The sequence below is a fragment of the Meriones unguiculatus genome, chromosome 5 (genome assembly GCF_030254825.1).
Source record: "Meriones unguiculatus strain TT.TT164.6M chromosome 5, Bangor_MerUng_6.1, whole genome shotgun sequence".
NCBI lineage: Eukaryota > Metazoa > Chordata > Mammalia > Rodentia > Muridae > Meriones > Meriones unguiculatus.
The window spans coordinates 131,972,127-131,989,141 of NC_083353.1; the positions used below are offsets into that span (position 1 = coordinate 131,972,127).

General features: G+C 48.5%; 2 protein-coding genes across 15 annotated transcripts in view; one reads left to right on the forward strand and one right to left on the reverse strand.

Annotated features, from left to right (window-relative positions):
• Ppfibp1 (PPFIA binding protein 1) overlaps window positions 1-17,015 on the forward strand; it is a 126,065-nt gene that overhangs the window by 46,206 nt on the left and 62,844 nt on the right. The gene's annotated exons all lie outside the window — the stretch shown is intronic.
• On the reverse strand, window positions 6,754-15,777 carry C5H12orf71 (chromosome 5 C12orf71 homolog). Its single transcript, XM_021646031.2, has 3 exons — window positions 14,068-15,777; window positions 8,254-8,930; window positions 6,754-7,902 (listed from the first exon to the last, which is right to left on the reverse strand). Exons 2-3 carry the CDS (start codon window positions 8,908-8,910, stop codon window positions 7,657-7,659), a joined length of 903 nt encoding a protein of 300 aa, XP_021501706.2. The 5' UTR covers window positions 8,911-8,930; window positions 14,068-15,777; the 3' UTR covers window positions 6,754-7,656.

Here is a 17,015-nt window from a genome sequence, read left to right on the forward strand (position 1 = left end):
GGATATTAGGAATCTGAAAAGAAAATCCCGGCATTGGAGCTGCTTCAAGCCCATCCAGGGAGATGGCCAGCTGTGCTGCGGGGTGGCAGTCCTCACCTGCGTGGTGACCGCTCTGCCGTGTGCTTTTCCTGCTCACCATGGAAACGGCTCACTGTGGGAGTCACAGGCTTTTCCACAGCCTTTCTTTCTCTAAGATCTCTCCAGCAGACACCCAGACTCCTCCTTCAAAGCAACTGGAAAATTAATTGCTCTTTTTCCCCTCTTCAGGTAGACACTCGTGAGTGTGGGTAGAGTTTGAGGAATCAAGTGCTATTTGCTTGTCTTACCAAAGCGGCAGAATCTTTTCTGGATCTTCAATTCCTAGGACATTTACAGCCAATGATTCAGAGATTCCTTTCTGTCTGTAGAGGACAAGTGTGCTAGAGCATTACTTTGGACAAAGACACAGCCTGCCTGTTTAACAGACAGTGAGAGAGAGAAAGACAGAGAGGAGAGAGGAGAGAGAGAGAGAAAGAAAAGAGAGGGGGGTGGGGGGGAGAGGAGAGAAAGAGAAGAGAGAGAAAGTGGGAGAGAGTGATTTTTTTCTTTCAGGTCTTCTTGTATTTATTTATTTAATTAGAAGACCATACAGTCTTTGTAATGGCGACCAGATGTGAATTTCTTTTTCTTCTCCTCTGTCTCTTTCTCCTTCTTTTCTTCCCTCCTTTGGAGGCAACTGGCTCCCACCCAGGGCTGCAATAAGTCAAGGCCTCCCATTGCTTCAGAAGCAGAAAAATACGGACTAGACTTAAGTGGTTTGCAAATTCCCCATTTAGTTCAAGGGTCTGTGCGTCATGATCAAAGGCCCGAGGCTCTGTCCCCAGGGGCACACATTCTTTCTGCCTTGGTGCCTGTGAGCAGCTTCTGCTAAACCCAAAGCTGCTTTAGTCGTCAGGAGCCGCCACTGCTGCAGCACCTTAGGGGCTCTGGGCAGCAGGATGTAGGAGGTGCTGGGTGCTGGTAGAAATCACGGCAATGTCGAGGTGGTGGAGATACAATTCCTTGTTATCGACCGTACAGTAATGCCTTCCTGTTTACACTTGTACCAAAATGCAGATTGCCACGGCACTGTCGGGTTTGCTTGCTTGCCTGGGTTTTCCGTCACTCCTTCCCACTGTCGTAACCCTGGCCCAGCCCTAGATCGTTAGGGCATTTGATGCAGTGTTTGGGTTTTAGGAGAAAAGGTCAGCAGCTGCCTTGCTGGGTTATTCTGGGTATTTTGTGCTATATTTACTTCGGACCTAACTCTTCTCACCCTTGTTCGTTGATTAGCTGCTCCTCTCTTCGCCTTGGCCTCTGCTTGCTTGGACGCTGTTCAGCAACTCTGTATGTGGAATGCCAGTTAGGTTTGACAGATAAGCGTCAGGCTCTGAGGAGAGCTGGAACACGGGGCAGAGCCCTCCACCAGTGCCTCCGGTTCCAGGTCTGGAATACTGAAGCAGGGAAGCCAGCTCCAGGGCCTGGGCTCTGAAGTCGTTTACTGCTTGAAGAAAGCTCTCACCAAGAGGATATGTGGTTTCTGAGCCATTCTCCAAGGTTTTGAGTAACCTTGAGTAATTAGGATGGTACCTTTGTGTCAAGCTAGGCCTGTGCTGCAGTCTGTGTTGTTTTTGCCAGAGTCTGACACAAACCAGTTCTTTCAGAGGCCTTCCACCCACACTGGGTCTCCCATGTGCATGGGAAAGGTTAACACCCGGGCTCCAGGCAGGAAATGATAAGAGTAGTAAGCCTCCAGTCATTGGCCTTCCCACAGGAGAAAAGAACACACCCTAATGCACAGCACCCTTAACCAGGTGTCCAGGGAAGCAGCAGGCCCTCCTTTGTGAGGCTGAGTGATTCCAGAAAGGCAAAGATGCCAGACCTGTCCTCCAGAGTGGCGCAGGCTCCGGGGACTGGGTGTGGTTTCCTCACTCTGTGGCCTGGCCTAAGCCTGGGAGACAGTGCTGGAAAAAAGTGTCTGTGGTGAGGTTCTCCTCTCTAGGCCTGGTGCAACTGGATGGCTCTCATCTGCTGTCACTGTATGGGAGTTATGCTCTGTAAAGCTGACATGAATCTGAAATAACTGGGTATTTTTCCTAGAGGAAATACAGAGTTAATTTCCTGCCAGCCTCTGGTCACAGCATTTTAGTTAACTAAATTAGTACCTAACCTTGTCTTATGTGTTTCTGTTTAGACACTGCTTAATGGTTGACTCATTAACGTTCCGCTCATGGCCAAGTGCCTTCTGACCATGCCTGCACAAAGCTTGGCCGAGAAACATTCCGCCTGTCCAGTGTTTCTCAGCCTCCCTGACCTGGGGGTATCAGGCAGCCCTTCAGCACCTGGCGAAGGGAGAACTTTGAAACAGGAAAACTTTCAGTGAGAGTCATGCCACTGTGAAAGCTTCAGGATAAGCCTTGGAAAGGGCATTTCACAGTGTTGGGGCCGAGCTGGACCACAAGGCAGACAGCTCCCGTTGCCTGGAGTATACATGAGGACGGAGAGCAACCGCTGGTGCCTGCATTCCCCAGGCCCTAGCTGCAGCCATCCTGAAAGCACTCAGAGTAGTGGTTTGGGTTTGCACACTGTTAGCACCGGACACGTTTCATAAACAAAACGTGAAGACCTGTGAGTAAAGTGACCCCAGTTGGTGGTCATGTGGGTGAGGCACAGATATACCCCCATAGAAGCTGCAGAAGGTTGTGAAAGGAAATGACATTCCACCCTAGATCTTATCTACCTAAATTGTTTCCTGCAGATTAACCATTCATTTCACCAGAGGTTTATCATGGAGCTGCTGTATGAGAAACTGGGTCAGGGGCTTTGGGGCATGCAGAGATAAGCAGAACATCAGAGCCTTTGTCTGCTGAGAGAGAGAGAGAGGTGGACATGAGTTTCTGTTCTGATTTCTGCAAGTCAGAGTGAAATGAGCATTTACTCAACAGAAGCAAGTGCTTTGAAGACACAAGGAAGGCGGGAGTAAGCCCCAAGCTGTGCCTGCTCTCTTCTGTAGCGTGACTTGAATTTAGCCTGCTCCTGAAGGATTCATTTGGAGAACAGAGGAAAAGCAGAGTGGACCCTAGGTGGGGCAAGGCTAGGGGTAGTTCCTGATAGAGGAAGCAGCGTGAGCCCAGGCCCTGAGGCAGAGCGCAGAGAGAAGCCTGCAGAGGCTCTGATGGCAAGTCTGAGGCCAGAATGTTGAGGTGTATGGGGAAGGACTGTCGAGAGACATGGTGGCCACCAAGGCTGTTCTGGGACGGCAGCGAGCAGCACTTAAACTCTGTAAACATGGGTGCCGTTAGCACGTGTACCAACTACTCCTCACCACCTTTTCTGTTAAAGGTCACAGATAGGTTAAGTAACTTCTTCAGAATTCACAGCAGGTTGAGATGACCTGGGACCGAAGCCGGGAAGCCTTAAGTCTGTTCTTTAACCCGGGATTAAAGATAAAACTCTGTTTCTGAATGTTGTAAACTGCTCGCAGAGTGAGCAGTCTGTTGCGGTGTGTTTGTTTCCGATGGCCTACGCCTCAGTCGTGTGCTCCCTGCTGTGCACCGTTCTCTCAGCGCTTGGCCTCTGCTTTTGATGTGTACTGGTCCTGCCTGGTGAGGAACAGAGGCTCGTACAGTGAGTCCTTCCCAGGGTAGCCAAGATGGCCAGTCCTGGAAAGGTAAGCTCATCGTAAGGGTAGGGATTTAACTCTAATGGGTAAAACTATTCTTTCTAACCTCAGCAAAGCTAAGTAAGCTGAGATCCTGGGCTGGAAGAAGACTTTGATGCCCTTCTGCTCCCAGCTAGGCCGGTGTGTGCTGCAGTTAGGAACTGAGGATTCCGTAGCTGTGCGTGAGACTGGAGGTTCCTCGGAGCCCAGGACCCCAGGACAGGTCCCGGGGTGAACGGGGGCGTCTGGATGAAGAGCGGCCCCAGGACAGGTCCCGGGGTGAACGGGGGCGTCTGGATGAAGAGCGGCCCCAGGACAGGTCCCGGGGTGAACGGGGCCCCCTTACATACCCTCAGCAAGTTAGTACCCGGTTCCACTGTGTGTGGCTAAGCTATCGCGCAGTGAACATGTCGTGTTAGGAGTAGAGCTGGGCTCCCTGTTCCCTAGAGTTTATTTTTCCTAATGGTTTCTTGATCTTTGTGGGTTTTTTTTTTTTGGGGGGGGTCTTTTTGTTTGCTTGTTTGATTTTGTTTTTTGAGACAGGGTTTTTCTCTGTAACCACTCTGGTTGGCTGTCCTGGAACTTGCTCTGTAGACCAGGCTGGCCTCATACTCACTAAGATCAGTCTGCCTCTGCCTCCCGAGTGCTGGGATTGAAAGTGTGTGCCACCACCGCTGGGCTATTCTGTTATTTGTAAAGAATCAAAGGTGTTCTGTTACATAGCCTTAATGTTAATGGCTAATGACTGAATGACTAACACAGCCACTCACCTGTTGATAATGACTGTGACAGCTGTTCCTGGTTGTCAGCTTGACTACATCTGGAATTAACTAAAACTTATGTGGCTCAGTATACCTGGGAGGGATTTTTTCTTAACTAAATCATCTGAAGTGGAAGACCCACTTTTAATCAATCTTTTGAGGTAGGAAGATACACCTTTATTCCAGGTCTTTGAGCTGAGACATGGAAGAAGGTCATGGCTTGTTTGCTCTCGCTGTTGCTGCAAGTCCATCTGACTCTGGCATTAGAGCCAGCTTCTTTAGGATTCCGGCATATCCTGACCATCAGCCAAGACATCCAGCCGCACGGACTCGACAACTACCATATCCCTGCACCTTCTGCTGGTAGACAGCCACTGTTGGACTTGGTGGACCACAGCCTGTAGGCCCTAATGAATGTATAAATGTTATATATATTTATTATATAAAGTATATGAAGAATAAATATATATTCATTCTGTAAGTTCTGTTTCTCTGGAGAATCATGGCTAATACATCTACTTAATTATATACTGTCCATATTTAGTTTTTTTTCCAGATATTACGAAAAATCCTAAGATCTGTTTATCTTTGTGGATTTAACCAAGGATTCAGTCTCTGTTGTCTCCATTATGACCTATCATGTCTCTCTGCCTCAATTTTTAAAGAACGTGGTTTGTGTTTGTGATGCTAACATGTTTGTTAGAGAGTTGTCGAGCGAGTGTTCTGTAACCTAACATTTATCTGACTGTTCCTGAACGTGTGGTGAGATTCAGGTCTGTTGTTGCCGGCCAGCTTCTGCTGCTTCTCTTGCAGGTATATGGTGTTGGCGGGGCCGTTTTCCACTTGTGGGTGATTCTTGGACCACCCTCATATCCTGTGCCCTGACAGCCCTTCACCCAGTGGCTTCCGTGTCTGTTTCTGATCCTTACATGAATGAAACTGCTATGTTGCAATGCTTTACAAATGGAGGTTCTGGGGCCACTTTACTGACAAACAGTGTTTCTCACCGCACCCCTTTTAGGTAAACTTAAGAGCCCCCAGACTGAGCACAGGAGCATCTGCTGTGCTGTCTGCTCGGTGACAGTGGGTGACAGTGGGCGACAGTGGGCGACAGTGGGCAGACTTCCACGGTCAGGGTCAGGGGAGTGATTGCTCTTTTCATTTTAGAGGATTTCTTTTTTACTTAAAATGCTGGATGTTGAGGGAGAACAGGAGAATGAAAGTCAGTCACTGTTCTTAGTCTCTTCTGTATAGAGAATGCTATGGTGATGACAGTAGTTTGCTTTTCAAAAGCCACAAACAGGAGAGATGCTCTCAGTGCCTTGGAAGTAGTCCTATTGTACTGAAATAAAATGGCACTAAGTCCACGAGGTTCAACTCAGCTGTGGGATAAGGTGGAAATTGTTTAGCAAGGGGACTTCTTGGTGTAGTCTAATCATCTTTCAGGGAATTTGTCCAGGGCTTTTGTACCCACTCTGCTGAAGACTGGCTCGTTCTGCAGTGTTATCTGATGGGGGTTTTGTTTCTTCTGAAAGCTGACCATTGTTCTGTTTGCTGGGGGCGAGGGGGAAGCAGGAAAAGCCTCATGGCAGGCCATGCAACATAAACCACCTGTCATCCTAGAGTCAGACACCGTGTGAACTCTTCATTGTGGCTCATAATGAGACAACGCACTTTTGAGCCAAGTGGTTTTTCCTTTTAACCACTCCATTCTTTACTGAGAGTTAAAGCCTTGGCGTTCTCTAGGAATTCATTTAGCAATGGTTTTCTTTTTATTCTCCTATCTTTTAGGGAAATTTGAAGCAGGGTCTCCCTAGGTAGCCTTGGGAAACTTATGTAGACCAGGCTGATCTCACACTCACAGAGATCTGTCTCTGCCTCCCAAGCGCTGGGACTAAAGGTGTGTGCCAGCTTGCCCACGCCTTGTGTCTGAATAGCCTTGAACTGATGCCTGCGCTGGAACGACAAATTTGCATTATATTCTACAAGTCTTGACAAAAAGATTTTGCCTGTGTTTACTGATAGATCACCTCACACCCTTCCTGGGGTTCTTTTTGTACATGGTCTATAATATAGTCACATTAGCATAAGGATTTGCAGAAAGCTGAGTAACTTTCAAGTTTGATAAATCTTATGCTGCATTTTAGCCTATATTACAGTATTGTGAATTCTAGAATATGATTGCATAAGTTATACCCAGTTAATTCAAGCTACCGAGCCTCCACTTCCGGGTTGAGACTCACTCAAAAGAATGGTTTTAGTTTTCAGTCATAAGTCCCAAAATTTATTAATGAGATTAGTGTGTACCTGACAATTACAGTAATTTCACAGGAGACTTCAGGGTTCAGCAAAATTCCTTTCTTTCAATAGCCACTTCCAGCTCATGCTTGCTTTTTGATGCTTGCAGTGGCCAGCCCCACCCCCTCCACACGTGTGGCACAGGGGACCTGCTTCGGTTGGATAACAAATTGGACACTAAGATGAATGAGCAGTGCTGGAATTTTTCCTGTTGCCACATAATTCCAGAGGTTAAAATGAGTAAGAATCTTGCTAAAGCAGTGCACTTATTCTTTAGTATAGATGAGAGGTGGACTTGGTGAAAATGGTGCCCTGTTCAATAATCCCACACAGGCTTTTTTCCTCAGTAGACACAGATCTCTGTTACCTGTGTCTTCTCCCAGCAGATTACTTGGACTCAGGCTGAAAACATGCTTGTTGAATTCACAAGCCTGAATTTATTCATGGAAAACTTAGTAGTATTCTGCTTCCTAAATTAACAGTCCCCTCCACCCCTTCTTTTTGCTGTCTTTTGCGCCATTTTGCTTACTTGTGTGTTTACTCATTCTTTCATTGACTCAACCCCTCATTTTCAGAAGGCAACATGTACCCCACCGGCCTCCCACCATGGTGGGTGGTTTGGGTTGTGCTTCCGGCGGGTAGAGAGCTTTTTTGCAGCGACTCATTGGCCATGGTTCCAACATCAAGACAGGATTGTCCAGGCTGCTTGAGGCATGCTTGTTGTTCCCAGCATACTGTTTGTAGGAAGTGGCTGGTTCAGAAGGACTGTGAAGACTGGAAACTACCCCTGTATACTCCCAAGTCTTGATTTCCTCACTTGTGAGGTGGAGGAGGGAACATCACATACCTGTTAGGGTTGTTGGACAAGGGGTTCAAAGGTTTAAAAATCTGAGGATGTCAGATAAGCTCAGTCTCAGGTCATTCTTGGGGTTGGATTCTGTTGCCTCTAAGAGAATTTATCTTTCTCGCTGCCTTCTGGTGCCAGCTGATGGCAGCCTGCCTAACATGCTTTCTTCTCCATCGGGAGAAGACTTGTGTCCTCAGCCAGTGCAAGACCCAGCGAAAGTTCAGACAGGATGTGTAGTGTGAGTGGGAAGCCTCCTCTGCCTGTGCGGATGACGTGGAGCTGTCCAAGGAGCTCTCGTCTGCTTGCTGTATCTCCTGCTGAGAAAACAGGATGAGTTAGGTGCATGTGTCAGCAGTGGGCACACTGTCCATCCCTCATAGAACCCAAGCCTGTTTGCCCAAGATAGCCCAAAGATAGCAAAGCTTCCAGACCCATTGACGTCAACACACACATTCATTTTCATGTTGTTGTTGGTTCTACTTTCTGTTCCTTCCCTCCTCCCCCCTCCATGCTCTGCAGCATCTTTCCTCCAGCTCCGCCCTCTCTCCTGCTCCTCTGTCCTAGTCTCTGGGCCCACCTTGCCTCCCAGCAGGGAGTGAGGCTCCACCATCCAACTGTCTTTCCCCAGCCACGCCCCTTGCTCTCCTGGGAGGCGTCTCAGTGCTCACCCCAACTTCCTCTTTCTGTAGCCTTGGTGGACTCTCTAGGGCCTGACAGATGGCTTCATTTTCCCGTGCTTTGTACCTGGGCAGGTCTTTGTGACTGACCTGAGCTGTATGCGAACAGGCGCCGCTGGTGAGGTGGAGGTCTTCCTTCTGAGTAGACTCAGGGAGCACACAGCCATCGTGTTGGCCACCTTTTTCTAGAAATGTCTCAAGGTTTTGTACTAGGTTATCCAGTTTGCAGAGAGTCAATTTTGTACTGTCTTCTGGCCATTTGTCCATCCACTGGCTGTGGCGATTTAGATCCAGATTAGCTGGCGAGTCCTCCTGGTCGGAGTCCACATCGAAGTCCCAGGCCAGCGTGATGCTCAGCTTGCAGAACTGGTCTGGAGCATGCTCCATCTTCTCTCGCTTCTTGAGGAGTCTTCTCAAGCTCTCTGTCCCCCAGGCACCTTGACTAAGAGGGAGGAAGTGGACCTCGGCATCCCTGGAAGCCGTCTCCTTACAAGGGGCCACGTCCTCGTAGGAAAACGTGTTCTCAGAGGGGTAGTGTCCCACTGAGAGGCTGTGCTTGGATCCATACTCGGAAGCAGAGTCGTCTGCACTGCTGTAGTCACTGCTGGAGGAGGAAGCTGTCATGGTGCGCAGGGCCGCCGGTCTCATGTCTTCCTGGACTCAGGAAACTTCAGAGAGAAAATGAATAAGTGATATTTAGGAGGGACGCATGTGTGACTCATCCCTCTTCCTACGTGGAACTATCCCATTCCTCACAATGTAGTCCATCTTGTCTGTACTTTCTGCCTCTGTAAGAACATTGCACAGTATGACAAAAACCCACTGGCATCTCTTTTGTTTGATAGTAGGTGAGAGGACTTAGAATTACAAGAGAAAAGGAAAATTTCAAAATAACAGGGAGGTGTGAATGGAGTTCAGTATGCTTCCAGCTCACTATCCTGAGGCACATATGTACATATATACACATACCTAAATACACGTGGTTCTCACATCAACAAACTTATTATTAAGTTTATAACAACATAGAGCTATTCTGCATTCTTAATAATTTTCTTACTAAATAGCCTTGGGTGTCACTAATAATCATATGTACATATATACACATACCTAAATACACGTGGTTCTCACATCAACAAACTTATTATTAAGTTTATAACAACATAGAGCTATTCTGCATTCTTAATAATTTTCTTACTAAATTGGGTGTCACTGACTAATAATCATTAACGGAGGTGATTAATGACCACATTAAGACCATTAAGTGGTACGTGGGGTTAGTGGGCCAGAGATCACAAACATACTGTCTTATAAGAGTTGACACCAGATTGCTTTCTGGAGAGGTGACTGCCATCCCAGTGCCCGCCCCCACCATCTACTAGCATCTTTATTCTGCATCTCCCGTGATCTCCCATTGGTAGAGCTGGAAGGCCACACACACACTCACACACACACTCACACACATGCCTCTGTCGTGCCCTGCTCTGAGGGCTGCCCACATGAGAGGCGCTGCCTGCTCCCGAGACATGAGCAAGGGAGTCAGCACTTCAGATCCCATGTCTGAAGGCTGTGAAGCCCAACTGCTTCTGAGAAGTCCGTGTTCCAAGACTGTTGGTTACTATGCCAACAAGGGAACCAAGTTATAATCAGAAGTGTGTGAAGGGGCAGCGCCTGCCCTTCCCTTCCAGAGTGTGCTGTGCTCACACAGCAGGCTGAACGGCATTTGTTTGACTCATTTGGGTCCATGAGATCTTCCCACGTTTCCCACTGTTTTCATCCCGCAAGACTGCAGTTAAGTCTGACACATATCAGGTGATGCTTGGCTTTTCACACCCTGTGCTGGGTCTTTAAGGTAGAGGAACCAGATCTTGGAACTTTTCAGCAATTCCTTGTAACTAGTCTCCTTTTATGCATTAAAATCTCCTGTTTCTGTGTCTCTAGAGAATGCAGGCTACCCACATATTTTTCTGATTTTGAAATTAATGAAGTATTTTAGGTGGCCGTGTGGTACATACCTGTAATCTAGCCCTAGGCAGGAAGACTGTATCTCAGGCTGGACTTGAACTTGAGATCCTCTTGTCTCAGCTTATATTGAATTATAGCTCATTTATTCACATGCTTTTGAAACTTGACATGTTTGAGCACCTGTCAAGTTCCAGACCCTGCCACTTGTAGCAGCAACAAATGCATTTATTTATTAATTACTAGGTGCCTGTGTGAGCCTGTGTATATACATTGCATAGATGCCAGAGAGTTTTGGATCCCCTGTAACTAGACTCTAGGTGATTGTGAGTGTCCTGAAGTGGGTGCCAGGACCCTAACAGGAGGCCTCAGCAAGAGCTCTGAATGCTCTTAATTGCTCAGTTATCTCCCCATGAGATGATTCTTAACACGAGTCTGCTTCATCTGTGAAGCAGATAACGACGTCTTTTCTGCAGAGGCTCTGAGGTGATGGGAGATTGGATTAGGATGTTCAGTGCAGATTATTCCGTAACTGAACCTCTCCCCTGCCTTGCATTGGCAGTGCCCCTCGACGAAAAACATTTATCTTAGTCTAATATTTCAGACATAGAATAATTTCCACCCTAATCATGTACATTTATTAGTCATAATTCTGTTTATGTGAAGGTTGCCTCTACAAAAGCAAGTTGAGTGAATGTTCTAGTTAATGCTTGTTCCTGCTAGCATGGCTCCAGACAGCAAGAGCCTGAGACTCTGGGGTCACAGCAAAGGAGCTGGAGAGTTAGTGTCCCTACCTAGTCTAGGATGGTACAGACTTCCCTTCTGAGTGTGTTCTGCCATCAGAGAGGAAGACCCAGGAGGAAGTCTGGCTAGGAGGGGAAATGAGTGCCATGTGCTCCAAATGGTCAGAAGCCATGGAAACTGTTGAGGGTTGACAGTTTTTTTGGCAACATTCTAATCTGGATGCAATGTTTTCTACTAAAAAATAATGTTTAAAGGGAAAGATAGGGAGGAAGTAGGCTCCCCAGGACACAGAGACCAAACAGCGGTCTTTCCTTTGGAGACTACTAGCAAAATGTCTAAAAAGCAGATGATCCATTTCTTTCCAGTCCTCAGGGCACTGTGAGGAAAAGGTGGAGATGGGTGAGAGCTGACAGAGGGCAGGCATGCTCTAGGTTGGCTACTAAGGAATGTAAGATTTAGAGGCAAAGGAGCTGGCACCCAGTTCCCAAAAATCCTAATGGAAGGTGGGGCTCAGGGCTGGGATGTAGCTCAGTCATAAAGCACTTGACTAGCCTGTGTGAGACCCTCTCCTCAATCTCCTGCACCACAAAGTACAGCAGGCAGCATGAATGCCTGTTACAAATAATAATTCTCTTCAGTTCAGTTAGAAGGGACCGGGGGCAAAGCAGACAGTGCTGGGATGAGCTGGCCAGGCCGTTATCATTGAGTAGCATGGAGTCCTCCCTCACAGGCCTGCTTACCGGCCTTCTCCTGCTTCCCTCCCACAGCTGCTGGCTCAGTGCTGTGCATTGCCCAGCCTGTTGCATAGATAAAGCTTTTGCTTCACTTCCTGAGGCTAAGAAAAATGAAGCTTTGGGAGGTTCCCCACCTCTGGCTCCGATCTCCCGCAGCATCTGTGAATAGATGCTCTTGTGTGAGTGCACAATGGCCTGCATTCATTTGAGGACCACTGTGCACACCCTTTGGAAGACAGCTTATTGCCCCAAGTGCATTTGAGGCTGGGAAGTGCAAGTTAACAGATGATGAGCAAATACTATAGGTGACTCTTTAAAACCTCTTTTGAAGTTAAAAATGAATACTAAACATGTTCTAAAAGCCTCCACAACATGTTTAAGAAAAATTAGACGCTACAGGATAAGTATTTGAAGGGAAGTTTTTGAAACCTCTTAAAAACAAGTATTTCAGGTATTGGAGTTGCCCGGCTCTGGCTCCAGGATGTGACATTCCCTACAGATGGGCAAGGGGAAGCCGTCTGTCAGTAAAAGGCGATTTGAGGCACAGGTGCAATCATTAGCTTTTAATTTTCTAATAGGCACGTAAAAGGAGGAAAGACTCAGATAAAATTATTTTTGCTGTACTCCCCGTAATTCATAAACATAAAAATAAATACAAAAGTATTTGATGTCTGACGTCTGTTTTCCATTTAAACCACACCTGCCCGTGCTGTCCCCAGCCCAATTGCAGTAGCCATTCATGGAGCTTCCACTGAGGAACAAGGCTCAGCAGCTTGTCAGCTCAGCAGCCTTGGTAGTGGTTGCATGACTGCATGCCCTGTCAGAGGTTAGTGGACTCTATACCTAAAAAGGGTAGCATTTTCTTAGTGCAGGTTATATTTCAGTAAAGAATATTCTTGCAAGCTTCATGAGCCAGTGTGTGAATATGAGTTATGAACATGTATTAAAGCTATTTTGTTAAAATGAGTCCTGGAAATGGTATTTGACATGTCTGTTATCAAACTCAAAAGAGGATAAGCTAGTCACAAGCTAATAATTTTCATAAACTTGAGGAATATGTGTGGATGAGTGAGAGCATGTACGTACACTTTCTCGTGTGTTTCTGTCGCCCATAGTTTATGCATCTTCATTTAGAAAGGCCTAGCGCAAATGTAATTAGAGCAGTTTTTAGGAAAAGGATTGGCACGTGTTTGGCACAACTTACTAAGAAGAATGATAATTTTGACAAAGGGCTTATCATGTTTTTCTTTTTCTCCAGCAGTGTTAAAGACCACTTCTCTCTGACTTCTTTTGCTTTCCCTGTGTCTGTTTCTGGGTGATTATTTTGACCGGCTGTCTGCAGGCACATGGGGGGTGGAGGAAGGTGGAGTTCATGGCCAGGGAACAGTGGTGAAGAATACGTTTAGCTTCCGTCGCTAAAGCTGGGTGCTGTGGGGTTGGAGCATGTTACACTGCCTACAAGTATCGTCTGTTATTGATAGCTATCTGGATGTCTTCCCTTGTGTCCTCAAATTCCAGCTTCCATTTTGCTGAAGTTTAAATCAAGGACTCACAACCCATAGAATACCTTTAAAAAGTGGGCCACAGGCTAGAGCAGAATTGCCCCCACTCTTAGTTTATTCCAGTGTTCTCATAAACCCAGAGGCAGGTGATTTGATCCAAGGTTAATTATCAAGATGAATTGCATCTACAGATGCAAAAATAAACCCCGCTGTGTATTGAAAGAGTGGGTTCTCGGGCCTTACTCCTAGGAATTTCTGGCTAAGTAGACTAGGCACAGGACCTTCCTGGGAACCGTGTGTGTTGAGACAGTCTTCTTCTATAGCCCTGGCTGGCCTGGAATCCACTGTGGGACCAAGGAGCAAGAGAGGTGTCAAGGTGTACCCAAACTCTGCCAAAGTCATCCTGAGGCCAGTAGGCGTAGGGCCAGTCCTTGCCTGCCCTGGGCCTTACACACCCCTGCACCTCTGCTATTCTTGAGGTGGTCACCTAGCCTGGCAGCCATGTCCAGCCAGCACCTGGAATTCCTCTTCATGCAAATAAGACATTCCCAGCACCATGGCCCCCACCAATGATGTGCGCTCACCCGGAAAGCCTCTGTCCACCCCCGAGAGGTCTAGGTAGCCTTTATCCACCCCCAGTTAAATGAGCAGTCTCACGGAGGCTGTCTCCCCAGGAGGGGAGTTCACCACCAAAGGAGAGTCTGCATCTTGGGGCCCAGCTAAGCTCCACCCCCAGCCCAGCCCAGCTAAGCTCCACCCCCAGCCCAGCTAAGCTCCACCCTCCAGCCCAGCTAAGCTCCATCCCCAGCCCAGCTAAGCTCCACCCCCCAGCCCAGCTGTGCGCAGGGAGCATGGAGCCTGGGTACCCGAAGGGAGAAGCAGATGTGGGGCGGCCGTTCATGGTCCTCGCCGCGCAGCCTCTCCCGTGTACTAGCTTCCAGGTGAACTCTCCTGTTGATTTCACCTTGAGAAGCCCTGGCCTAGAACAGCCGGATGCTGTGGCGGCTTCCAGACAGCGTCCTCTGTTGGGAACCAGGGCCGTGTGCTCAGAGCGGTGCAGCACAGTAGAAACAGCAGGGCACCACCAGCACTTGTGGAGACCAGCGTGGATGTCACCTCATGTCAGGCGGTGTGAGACCTCACAGGGAGGGGCGCTGTCGTGAAGGGTTTATGTCGATACTGAGTGCAGCTCCAGGGACCCAGGAGCTCCTGGTGGAGAGAGGAATACAGCAAGCAGGGGGAAGAAGACACGGAGACCTCGTGGAAACTGTGCCCCCGGCGCCCAGAGGGCTTGTTACAATACAGTTCTCCAGCCCCACAGTCTCAGTTCAGTAGGTCTGGGTAGAGTCTGAGCATCTCTGGGCCTCCTGAATTTGGGTGTTTTATGAAAAATGTGCAGATTCTGAGGGGAACAAATTATAGTAGCAAAGGAGGGAGGGGCTGATGACCAGTCTGTCACATGATCTCCACTACCTGCCCTTTTTCCTGCTTGTGAGGCTGCTTTCCTCTCAGAGCAACTGGTCTCACCAAAAATATGCTGGGTGTGGGACAGGAATGCGGCCAGGGAGGGTACTTTGAGGGAGGGCTTCCTGACTCAGAAGCGGCTTGTTGGCTCCGTGCTCCTGAAATTCTGATCATGGTTGCGTTTTCCAGTTTTGTTTCTGAAAATGTAAATCTAGAGTGTCCTATTTCAGCACCAGCGTGTGGTGCGGAGCATTTTAACACGCCACTCTATGGAAGTCTCACTCTGGTACCTTCTGAGTCTGAGTTTATGACCTTCGTCCAATTTGCGCTTCCTACAGCGCTCCTCATCTGCCGGTTTCTTCCGTGCCCAGGCAGGGCGTCTTCTTGGTCGCTCTGCTCCTGCACTGTCTCTTGGGAAGCCTCCTGACATGCCCTGAATGTCACTTTCCCACGCCCCTGCTTTGTCCCGTCTGGGTCTCAGGTCGACTCTCCCACATCTTCCCTGAGTTCCTTCGGGAAAGCTAATGAGAGTTTTCAGAAACACAGCTCATTTCAAGTTGCCTCTGTGCCTAAGATCCCCTGCCGACGCCCTCTGTTCTGTAGTGTAGACCTTCAGTTTTCAAAATGGCCTTGCATTACCCGGCCTCAGCACGGCCAGGCTGTCGGAGCACCTCAGTCTCGGTGTTCACACTGCAGCTGTGCTGATGATTTCCTGTCCCCAACCAAATGTACTCAGAACTTCTGCAGCCATAATCTTAGGTCAGTCACGCAAGGTGTCCATCTCGAGAGGGGGTGAATGTGACACTCTGAAATGACATTTTATTCAGGTGAAAATGACGTTGAAAACGTTACCAGTCCATAGAGGGCCCAGAGTTCCAGCGTTGGCTGGCCACGGCTGAGGGGTCTGCTCCGGGGCACGATGGACTCAACGGTGGGTGTCAGTTCTCCTCCAGATGATGTCCAGCGATTCCTGGGAATCCAGTGATGTAGTAATATAATAAACAAGGAGGCTTTTGCCTCGGGTGGCGGAATGGCTCTCCTGGTACCTGTGTGGCGTGTAGTTGTCTTTCAAGCGAGTATGGCTGAGACTGCTGCTTGCTCACAGCCGTGGGTTAGGGTTGACCGTCGGTGTGCTTACAGTCTGGAAGGCCTCCGGCTGCCAGCACTGCACTGCTCAGCCTGCTGTGACTTTTCTGCATGGAGGGCCTCGGCATGCCAGGAACAGCATTCTTTGATTGGGCATGTTCGCTCTTGTGGAAGTGGCTGGAAGTATTTGTGACCTGGCACAGCACAGTGGGAGGAGGCCCGTGCTTGCTCTGCGTGAGTCATCTCACGAGCATGTGAGTAGGCATTTTCTTCATCAGTTTCCATGTTAATACTGCACTGTGGCTTTGAAGTATCAGGTGTCCCAGTGATGCCCTGTGTGGTGATCTTGGGACCAGTCTGTGTTCAAACAAATTAGCACATGGGGCCATACAGAAAAAGCAGGTGTTTTCACTGATGTCTGCAGGTGGCTGTGCTGGTTTTTCAGGCCAGTTGTACTCTGGAAAGTTCTGGCTGCTGGAGGCAGGTGGAGGTCCGACTGTGAGGAAGGAGACGCCCCAGGCTCCTCTCTCTGTGGGAGGCCGACTTCTCTCTATCTTACCTTGATAAGTGTCTTCCTCCTGTCCAGACTTCTCCCTTATACACGGATGCCACACACAGTGGGTTATCTCCCCATAAAGGTTTCTTTAACCTGGGTCAGTTCTCTGCAGAGCCCGTGTTTATATAAGGTCACATGGAGTGGGGACTTCAGTGTACAACTTGGGGGAGACACAGTTGGGCCCATCACAGACCATGTGAGCCTCGATCCAGCTGGCCTCACAGAGACAGCAGGGCTTGTTTGGGAGTCTTCCATAAACTGGAAAAACAGTTCTGAGGTGGTTGACTTCAGCTCCGGCGGACCCGGGCATGTCACGGTGCTGGTGTCTGCAGTCAGCACCTCTATGTCTGGTGAAGTGTGACACAGTGTAAGCTCTGAGCCCGTCACAGTCTTGCTTGGCACTTGTGCTGTGTTCTTCCTTTACTGTTTGTGTTGAAACCTCAGGCCTTGTATTGGCCCCACCTTCCTCGTGTACGCCCCGTCATCCACAGAAGCCTTGTTTGGCTGTGTACGTTGGACATTTTCAGCTCCCCAATGCTCTGGACAGACTGTTTATCCCAAGAGTTCACAGCTGCCTTTTCTGGCAGGTGGCTCCGCTGTCCAGTGACTGTCAGAGATGTGGGATTGTTTCTTTTCTCCTCTGCACTCTTCCGTGTCTCTGGATGTTCCGGGTATCTGCCAAGTCCCTGTCTGCAGCTCTTGGCTTCT

Excerpts from the sequence above, each read along its gene's own strand:
- C5H12orf71 (XM_021646031.2), bottom strand. The coding sequence starts at position 8,910 with ATGAGACCGGCGGCCCTGCGCACCATGACAGCTTCCTCCTCCAGCAGT. Across the intron at positions 7,903-8,253 it reads TACAGAAAGAGGAAGTTGGG|CAGGAGATACAGCAAGCAGA; the intron begins GTGAGCACTGAG and ends CTGTTTTCTCAG.